The following is a 10,854-nucleotide window of genomic DNA, read 5'->3' on the forward strand; positions in this document are numbered from 1 at the left end:
TGCATAATTTAATTCACTCTAGCTTACCCTGATATTTCTTTTGTGTGTGTGTCCTCGTTCTGATTTCCCTTTTTGCGATGATCACCATTGGTGGGAGCAGATGGAAATACTTCTGGAGGTAGGCCTGATGGTGGTAGCGGTGCAGCCTAGTGGGCTCGTTGATGTGGCTCTTGAAGGACGATTCTCTGGCCCTAGTATCTTTGTAACCCCTTACTCTAAGAGCTTTTATTTTGCATAACTATGAATCTGGTTGTTTCTGTTTTGGCTATGGCATGGTTGTATGCCTAGAACCCCTTTTCAAGTACTCTTTTGGATGACTGTAAAAGTGAATTCTTTGTCTATGGTTTTCATCAGTTTGCCTTACTCTTTATTATCATGATCATGTGATATTTTATTAAGTAGTCAATTCTATTTAAATGGGATGTCACATTTTTATGGTATCAGAGCCTTCGTTCCTAAGTGTTTGTGGGCTATGTGTTTGCTTAGCTTTCGTTGTGCCTTTCTTGTCGTGTTTAGATGGATTCTAGTCTAACCAAATTCTGATGGTTCTTTTTGTGTGTCCAGTGTTATGGCACCCCCGCGTATCGCTCCTCCTCCACCCCCTCAGGGCGATGGGCAAGACCTTGCTAGGGCGAGCGAGGCAATGGTTGTTGCTTTGACCCAGCAAAGCAATGCCATGTTGCAGCAGCACGAGGCGGCGATGCAGCGCCAAGAAGCCTCTCTTGAGCAACAAAACTTTATGATGCAGCAGATGGAGGCTGCTAGGCAGGCTGCTGAGGACGCTCAAAGGCAGCACATGGATGCTCTCCGCCAGTTAGGGGAGAATGCTGTTGGTGCTCAGATGTATGGTCCTCATCCCCAACCTCCACCCCCTGAATGGAGTTTGGAAGACTTCTTGAAGCACCACCCCTCCAAGTTTAATGGCAAGACGAGTCTTGACCAGGCGGACCAATGGATGAAGGATATGGAGCGCATCTTTGATGCCAAGAGGTGCCCCAGTGAGAGCAGGCTTGCTTTCACTGTCTACATGCTCACAGGAGAGGTTGAGCATTGGTGGGCCAGCATGAGGCTAGTGATGGAAGAGAAGCATGAGGATGCCCCATGGGAGGCCTTCAAGAGGAGGTTCCTATCTGAGTATTTCCTTGATAGCGTGAGGTACGCTAAGGAGGTAGAGTTCCTCCAACTGACACAGGGGAACAAGTTTGTGGTTGAGTACACCAAGAGGTTCAAACATCTAGGGCGTTTCTACACCATGTCGCTCAATGAGGAGTGGCGTTGCAGAAAGTTTGAGAATGGTCTCAGAGGAGACATCCGCTTGATGGTGGCCCCGCTATCCATCAAGGACTTTGCGGCTTTGGTGGAAAAGGCCAAGGTCATGGAGCGTATGAAGGTAGAGGTGGAAGCCCAGCAGCAGCCACAACAGAGAGTTAACGGACCATCTGGGTCCATGCCATGAGTTGAAGAGAAGAAGAAGCCTTATGCTAGGCCTCATCCACAGCCACAAGGGTCTAGAGGCTTTTCTTCCCCACCCAACAGGATTCAGTGCCACCACTACGGAGGACCGCACGTGAAGAGTTTTTGCCCGCAGCTATGGGTTTTCGCAGGTGCAACCATTGTGGCAGGGAGGGCCACTTTGGCAGGGATTGTCCTACTCTGAGGAGGACAGTGGCACGACCTTCACCACAGACTCCGAGCCAGACTTCTGGTAAGACTCACCAGAGGATGGGAGGCAGTAGGCCTCAAGCTACAAGCAGGGGTTTTGCGATGACCGGGTCAGAGGCAACAGGCGCAGGTAACCTAGTCGTTGGTTGTTGTGTGATTTCTGGCAAAGCTTGTTGTGTTCTTTTTGATTTTGGAGCAACACACTCGTTTGTGTCAGAGTCTTGTATGCGGGAGTTGGGTCTGCTGGTATGTGAGCTACCGTTTGACCTCGTGGTATCTACCCCGGCATCTGGGTTGGTTAGGACTTCTTTTGTGTGTGTTAGATGTCCAGTTGAGGTAGAGGGACGCGTATACAAAGTCAATCTCATATGCCTCCCTCTGCAAGGGCTAGATGTGATCTTGGGAATGGATTGGCTCTCTGCCAATCATGTTCTCATAGACTGTCGGGAGAAGAAGCTGTTGTTTTCCAACTCAGAGGAGCCTGGGTTGTTGTCTTCTCATGGGGTTATGAAGGAAATCCAGGACGATGCACAGTGCTATATGGTCTTTGCGAGGATGGATGTTGAGAAGGAGGAAAGGATAACGGTGATACCAATGGTCAGGGAATTTGAGGATGTGTTCCCTGAAGAGGTACCAGGTTTGCCCCTGATGAGAGAAGTTGAGTTCTCCATAGACTTGGTACCGGGAGTTGGCCCTGTGTCGATAGCTCCTTACCGCATGGCCCCAGCGGAGTTGGTGGAGTTAAAGAAACAGATAGAGGGATTGCTTGAGAAATAGTTTATACGGCCGAGTGCTTCGCCGTGGGGAGCGCCTGTCTTGTTGGTAAAGAAGAAGGATGGCGGCTCGAGGTTGTGTGTGGATTATAGGCAACTAAACAAGCTGACTATCAAAAACAAGTACCCTTTGCCAAGAATAGATGATTTGATGGATGAACTACATGGGGCATCAGTGTTCTCCAAGATTGATCTCCGGTCAGGTTATCATCAAATTCTGGTGAAGGCAGAAGATGTAGAGAAGACTGCTTTCAGATCCAGATACGGGCATTACGAGTATGTCGTCATGCCATTCGGTGTGACTAATGCTCCGGCTTTGTTCATGGATTACATGAACCGGATCTTCCGCCCGTTTCTAGATAAGTTTGTCGTGGTCTTCATAGACGACATTCTCATCTACTCTAGGACGCGTGAGGAACATGCAGAGCATCTGAGGATAGTGCTTGGTATCTTGAGGGAGAGGCAGTTGTTTGCCAAGTTGTCAAAGTGTGACTTTTGGATGAGAGATGTGCAGTTCTTGGGGCACGTGATATCAGCTCAAGCCATAGCTGTGGATCCAGCTAAGGTGGAAGCCGCGATACAGTGGGAGTGTCCCAAGTCAGTGACGGAGATTCGGAGTTTCGTGGGTTTAGCTGGCTATTACTGGAGGTTTATAGAGGGGTTCTCCAAGATAGTGGCGCCCCTGACATAGCTAACCAGGAAGGACCAACCGTTTGCATGGACTGATAGGTGTGAGGAGAGCTTCAGGGAGCTTAAGCAGAGGCTGACGAGTGCTCCAGTGTTGGTAATCCCAGATGTGAGTAAACCCTTTGAGGTTTACTGTGATGCCTCTCATCAGGGCCTGGGGTGTGTCTTGATGCAAGAGAGGAAGGTGGTGGCCTATGCTTCGAGGCAGTTGAAAGTTCATGAGAAGAACTATCCTATTCATGATCTCGAGTTAGCAGCGATGGTTTTTGCTTTGAAAATTTGGAGGCACTACTTGTATGGTGCACAGTTCCGCGTGTTTAATGACCACAAGAGCTTGAAGTACCTTTTTGATCAAAAAGAGTTGAACATGAGGCAGAGGTGGTGGATAGTGTTTTTGAAGGACTACGACTTTGAGCTTCTCTATCACCTAGGGAAGGCGAATGTGGTAGCGGACACACTGAGTAGGAAGACCGTGCATGTGGCACACCTGATGATAAAAGAGATGGAGTTGCTTAAGAGCTTCAGAGACATGAAGCTACAATTTGAGTTGGAGCCGGAATTCATTAGGTGTAGCACCTTGGTTATATCTACTGATTTCCTGAGCTTGATTAAGGAGAAGCAAGCCCAAGATGCTAGTTTGCAGAGGGTAAAAGAGCTACTTGGGTCGGATCAGGCCAAGGAGTTTGCCTTGGGTAGTGATGGTGTGTTGAGGTTCAGAGGCAGGGTCTGTGTACCAGATGATGTTGAGTTGAGGAAGTTGGTACTTGAGGAGGGACACAAGAGTCGTCTTAGTCTGCACCCTGGCATGACTAAGATGTACCAAGACCTCAAGGAGAACTTTTGGTGGCAAGGCATGAAAAAGGAAGTTGCTTAGTTCGTATCCGCTTGTTTGACTTGTCAAAAGGCGAAAGTGGAGCATCAGAAACCTGGTGGAACGCTCCAGCCCTTGGATATTCCGGTGTGGAAGTGGGATAGCATAGCTATGGATTTTGTTACCCATTTGCCTCGCACGGTGAGGGGGCACGATGCTATATGGGTGGTGGTGGATCGGTTGACGAAGAATGCTCACTTTTTGGCGATGAATCTCAGAATGTCTATGGCCAAGTTGGCCCAGCTCTACATCCGAGAGATAGTGAGACTTCATGGGGTGCCCAGTAGCATAGTGTCTAACAGAGACCCCCGATTCACTTCGAGGTTCTGATAGACGCCGCAGGAGGCTATGGGTAGCAGGTTGAGGATGAGTTCTTCCTATCATCCTCAGACGAATGACCAGTCAGAGATGGTGATTCAGTCCTTGGAGGACTTGTTGAGGACATGTATCTTGGACCACCTTGGCAGTTGGGATGAGGTGTTACCGCTGGTGGAGTTCACCTACAACAACAGTTACCAGGCTAGTATAGGGATGGCGCCTTATGAGGCTTTGTATGGGAGGAGGTGTAGGACTCCCTTATGTTGGTACCAGGATGGTGAGTCAGTTTTGGTAGGACCTGAGTTGCTGCAACAAACCACATAGAAGGTGCAGTTGGTGAGGGATAGGTTGCAAGCATCTCAAAGTCGGCAGAAAGCATATGCAGACCGGAGGAGGAGGCCCTTAGAGTTTAAGGCTGGGGAGCATGTGTTCTTGAGGGTGACCCGAACCACTGGCGTGGGGAGGGCTATCCGCTCAAGAAATTTGTCTCCTAAGTTCTTGGGTTCGTATCAGATCTTGAGGAGGATAGGGCCCGTGGCTTATGAGATTGCATTGCCACCCCAATTGGCTAAGTCTTCCATGTCTCACAGCTACGGAAGTATGTTTTTGACCCGTCACATGTTTTGGAGGTGGAGGATGTGCAAGTCAGGGAGGATCTCTGGGTAGTAGTATAGTCGTGGCTATAGAGGACCGCCAAGTGAGGGAGCGCAAGGGAAGAGCCACTAGTCTTGTAAAGGTAATCTGAGACCGGAGGACAAGTGATTCCACCTAGGAGCTAGAGGAGGACATGAGGAGTTCCTATCCACATCTTTTCTGGTAAGTCTAATTTTTCGAGGACGAAAAATTTTTGTTGTTGGGGAGATATTGTAAGCCCTCTTTTTCTCCTTTTCAGCTGAGTTTTTGGGCCTAGCCATTTGTAGGCCTAAGGCCGACCCAATAAGGGGACCCAATACCCTTGCCAGCCCCTAACCCCTTCATTCTGTTCCATTTTCAGAAACCAGCTTTTGTTCCCTCCCTTCATCTCAAGCAAGGTGCTCTACTAGGGCACACCATCCTTACGTCTCCAAGTTAGCAAAACCCATTCTATTTCCAACTCTCTAATATAGTTCTTGGAGCCGTGGTACTTTCTGTTGCGGGTCTGTGTCGTGTTGTTAGCATCTAAGCAAGGTAAGGGAAGCTAGTTTTCTTCGTCTTTCGTTGTAGGTGCTTGTTTTCCCTTCTGTTGTTGCATAAAATGAGTTGGAAAATGTTTTGTGCTTGTGTGAAATCAAAAGTATGATGTTTGGTTTGTTTGTTCTGGGTTGCATGCACGGAACAGTAGGGGAGAACTGGTATTCTCGCCCAGGCGAGCTCGTCTCACCTAGGCGAGAATAGCAGAAGCTCGCCCAAGATTCTGCCTCGAGCGCTCGCCTAGGCGGCCAGTCACGTTTTGAGCGACGCGCTGTCTCGCTCTCCCGAGAAGGCCTCGCCTGAGCGAGAGCTCGTGAATTTTCCCAAGGGCCACTGTTGCATGTCTCGCCTAGGCGAGGGCCCACGATTTTGAGCGAGGCAAGCACCTCACTTGAGCGAGGTCCCTAGCTAGGGCGAGGTTAGTGCAGTGGTGAGTGCGGGCACTGTCTTCTTGACTGTTTTGGTGATTTGATGCATGTATTGTCTAGATTAATCTTCCTAAATATGATGTACGTGAATATGATTGGGTGTTTGGATTTATGAATGAAATTGGCATGTTTGGTATGAAGTTGATCATGGATTTGTGGCTTTGTGATGTCTTAACATGAGAATTGGATGAAGGAAATGAGAGAAGTGGAATGGTATGAGAAAAATGATTCTGATTGTGTGATAGGCGTAATTCCATGAGTCTCGTGGGGAGATCTCATGGTGGTGAGTAGTGTATATGTTAAGATAAGGATTCAAGTAAGGATCGCATCCCGAAACTCTAAAGGATCAGTGAGTCTCAAGTAGGGCAAACCGACCCAAGTGGTGAGAGTAGCGAGAGGCCCTAGTCTTTGGCAGGATAATGGCCTTAGACGCTTAAAGGCTAACCTTGTGTGTGGTAGGGTGAAACCCATTGGCAATGGCTCTGCAGAGCAGTAGAGGCCACCCCAAGTACAAGCGTCCAGTGAATCTGATCCTAGTATATGTATCCGGATAATTGAGTCATAGAGTCTTGCTTATTTGTTATGATGTGATTCTCGTGCCTACTGTGTTGTATGTTTGGACTGTTTCTAAATATTTCACTGCAATAACATGCATAATTTAATTCACTCTAGCTTACCCTGCTATTTCTTTTGTGTGTGTGTGTCCTCGTTCTGATTTCCCTTTTTGCGATGATCACCATTGGTGGGAGCAGATGGAAATACTTCTGGAGGTGGGCCTGATGGTGGTAGCGGTGCAGCCTAGTGGGCTTGTTGATGTGGCCCTCGAAGGACGATTCTCTGGCCCTAGTGTCTTTGTAACCCCTTGCTCTAGGAGCTTTTATTTTGCATAACTATGAATCTGGTTGTTTCTATTTTGGCTATGGCATGGTTGTATGCCTAGAACCCCTTTTCAAGTACTCCTTTGGATGACTGTAAAAGTGAATTCTTTGTTTATGGTTTTCATCAGTTTGCCTTACTCTTTATTATCATGATCATGTGATATCTTAAGAAGTAGTCAATTCTATTTAAATGGGATGTCACAACACTCTAATCCACTTGAATTGATCCTATCTCTCTCCCTCCCATCAACGATGAGGGAGAGAGAGGGAAGGAAGAGGGAAATACCTTTATTTTTCAATCATGTTTGTTATGCAATGGTTTGAGGGTGATATCAAGATTACAATTATGTACGCAATTTATTTTTTAGCATAACTATGAAAACGGTATAAAAATAACGAAAATTTGAAAATTGTTATCAGATAATGTTTAAAAAGTAATTTTGAATTATAAATTTTTTTATTACATTATCTTTTAAATATTTTTTTATTAAAATATGTTACTTTCATTTATACATTTTCATATTTTTTCTACGATAAATCAAACTTATATAATAATAATTTTTAATTATTTTTAAAATAAAATACAATTTGGTAATCTTGTTTTTCTTTGATTTAAATATAATTTTTAATCTGTCACATTATTCAAATCACTCACAAAATTTAATAAACTATACTCTTAATCCAGCCACTTACACTTTTAATCCACTTAAAGCGAACAACACAAACTTCACACTGTAATCCACTTGATGTCATCCTCTCCCTTTCCATCCGATCAACCCTGAGGGAGAGAGAGGGGAAGGAAGAGGAAAAATCTTCTTTTTTTAAATCATCTCTGTTATGTCTTGTTTTGAGGGTGACATCAAGATTAGAATTATGTCCGCAATTTATTTTTCAGCTTAATTATGAAAATGATTTAAAATATGAATTTTCAAATTATTTTTTCAAAAATAATTAATAACGAACATTTGAAAATTGTTGTAAAATAAGGTTTAAAAAGTAATTTTTAATTATTAAATTTTTTATTAAATTATCTTTTAAATATTTCTTTTATTAAAATATGTTACTTTCATTTATACATTTTTTTAATTTTTTCTACGATAAATCAAACTTATATAATGATAATTTTTAATTATTTTTAAAATAAAGTACAATTTGGTAATCTTTTTTTTTTTTATGATTTAAATATAATTTTTAATCTATCATATCCATCAAATCACTCATAAACTTCAACAAACATTACTCTAAATCCACCCACTTTCACCGTTAATCCCCTTAAAGTGAATAAGATAAGTTTCACACTCTAATCCACTTGAATTCATCATATCTCTCTCCAATCAACGATGAGGAAGAGATATGGGAAGGAAAAGGGAAATTCCTCTATTTTTCAATCATATCTGTTATGCAATGGTTTGAGGGTGATATCAAGATTACAATTATGTCCGCAATTTATTTTTCAACTTAATTATGAAAATGATGTAAAAATATGACTTTTCAAATCACTTACAAAAATAATTAATAACGAAAATTTCAAAATTGTTATAAAATAAGGTTTAGAAAGTAATTTTTAACTATAAATTTTTTATTACATTATCTTTTAAATATTTTTTTCTTAAAATATGTTACTTTGCTTTATACATTTTCGTATTTTTTTCTACGATAAATCAAACATATATAATGATAATTTTTAATTATTTTTAAAATAAAGTACAATTTGGTAATTTTGTTTTTTTATGATTTAAATATAATTTTTAATCTATCACATCCATCAAATCACTCACAAACTTCAACAAACTTTACTCTAAATCCACCCACTTTCACCTTTAATCCACTTAAAGTGAACAACACAAACTGCACACTGTAATCCACTTGAATTGATAATCTCACTCACCCTCCAATGAACCTTGACGGAGAGAGAGGGGAAGGAAGATGGAAATTCCTCTTTTTTTCAATCATCTCTGTTATGCAATGGTTTGAGGGTGATATCAAGATTACAATTATGTCCCCATTTATTTTTCAACATAATTATGAAAATGATGAAAAAATATGGCTTTTGAAATTACTTTTACAAAAATAATTAATTATGAAAATTTTAAAATTGTGCTAAAATAAGGTTTAAAAAGTAATTATTAAATTCAAAACTTTTTATTACATTATTTTATTAATATTTTTTTAATGAAATATGTCATTTGCATTTATACATATTAATATTTTTTCTACACCAAACCAAACTTATATAATGGTAATTTTTAATTATATTTAAAATAAAAGACAATTTGATAATCTTATTTTCTCTTGGTTTAAATATAATTTTTTATCTATAACATCCATCAAATCACTTACAATCTTCAACAAAATTTACTCTAAAGTCACTCAGTTTCACCTTTAATCCCCTTAAAGTGAACAAGACAAGCTTCATACTCTAATTCACTTGAATTCATCTTCTCCCTCTCCCTCCAATCACCGTTGACGGAGAGAGGGGAAGGGAGATGAAAATTCCTCTATTTTTTAATCATCTATATTATGCAATGGTTTGAGGGTGATATCAAGATTACAATTATGTCCGCAATTTTCAATTTAATTATAAAAATGATGTAAAAATATGGCTTTTGAAATTATTTTTACAAAAATAAATAATAACGAAAATTTGAAAAATGTTCTAAAATAAGGTTTAAAAAGTAATTATTAATTATAAATTTCTTTATTACATTATGTTATAAATACTTTTTTAATGAAATATGTTATTTTCATTTACACATATTAATATTTTTTCTACAACAAATCAAACTTATATAATGATAATTTTTAACCATATTTAAGATAAAGGACAATTTGGTAATCTTGTTTTTTCTTGATTCAAATATAATTTTTAATCTACCATATCTATCAAATCACTCACAAACTTAAAAAAACATTACTCTAAATTCACTCACTTTTACATTAGATCTCCTGAAACTGAACAAGACAAGCTTCACTCTCTAATCCACTTGAAGTCATCTGAATTCTCTCCCTCCAATCAACATTAAGGGAAAGAGAGGGGAATGAAGAGGGAAATTCCTCTATTTTTCAATCATTTCTGTTATGCAATGGTTTGAGGGTGATATCAAGATTACAATTAAGTCCGCAATTTATTTTCAGCTTAATTATGAAAATGATGTAAAAATATGGCTTTTAAAATTATTTTTACAAAAATAATTATTAATGAAAATTTTAAAATTGTTATAAAATAATGTTTAAAAAGTAATTGTTAATTATATTACATTGTTTAATAAATATTTTTTTATTCAAATATGTTATTTTCATTTATACATATTAATATTTTTTCTACAACAAATCAAACATATATAATGATAATTTTTAATCATATTTAAAATAAAGAACAATTTGGTAATCTTGTTTTTTCTTGATTTAAATATAATATTTAATATATCACATCCATCAAATCACTCACAAACTTGAACAAAATTTACTCTAAATCCACTCACTTTCACCTTTAATCCCCTTAAAGTGAACAAGACATGCTTCACACTATAATCCACTTGATGTCCTCCTCTCCCTCTCTCTCGAATCAACCTTAAGGGAGAGAGAGGGGAAGGAAGGGAAAAATTTCTCTCTTTTCAATCATCTCTGTTATGCCATGGTTTAAGGGTGATATCAAGATTACAATTATCTCTGCAATTTATTTTTCAACTTAATGATGAAAATCATTTAAAAATATTGATTTTAAAATTATTTTTACAAAAATAATTAATAATGGAAATTTGAAAATTTTTCTAAAATAAGGTTTAAAAAGTAATTATTAGATATAAAATTTTTTATTGGATAATTTTTTTAATATTTTTTTAATAAAATATGTTATTTTCATTTATACATATCAATATTTTTTCTACAACATCGAACTTATATAATGATAATTTTAATCTTATTTATAATAAAGGAAAATTTGGTAATCTTGTTTTTTCTTGATTTAAATATAATTTTTAATCTATCACATCCATCAAATCACTCACAAAATTCAACAAACTTTACTCTGAATCCACTCACTTTCAACCTTAATCTTCTTATAGTGA

The 10,854-nt window shown here is 39.3% G+C and overlaps 1 protein-coding gene across 1 annotated transcript; it reads left to right on the forward strand.

Annotated features, from left to right (window-relative positions):
• Nucleotides 1-1,590: 1,590 nt before the first annotated feature.
• On the forward strand, nucleotides 1,591-2,439 carry LOC146888723 (uncharacterized). The gene has a single exon (XM_085665968.1). The coding sequence runs from the start codon at nucleotides 1,591-1,593 to the stop codon at nucleotides 2,437-2,439; it is 849 nt and encodes a 282-aa protein (XP_085522094.1).
• The last annotated feature ends 8,415 nt before the right edge of the window (nucleotides 2,440-10,854 follow it).

Source organism: Vigna unguiculata, chromosome 1 (genome assembly GCF_037176805.1).
Source record: "Vigna unguiculata cultivar grain cowpea cultivar isolate G323 ecotype 2 chromosome 1, ASM3717680v1, whole genome shotgun sequence".
Classification (NCBI taxonomy): Eukaryota; Viridiplantae; Streptophyta; class Magnoliopsida; order Fabales; family Fabaceae; genus Vigna; species Vigna unguiculata.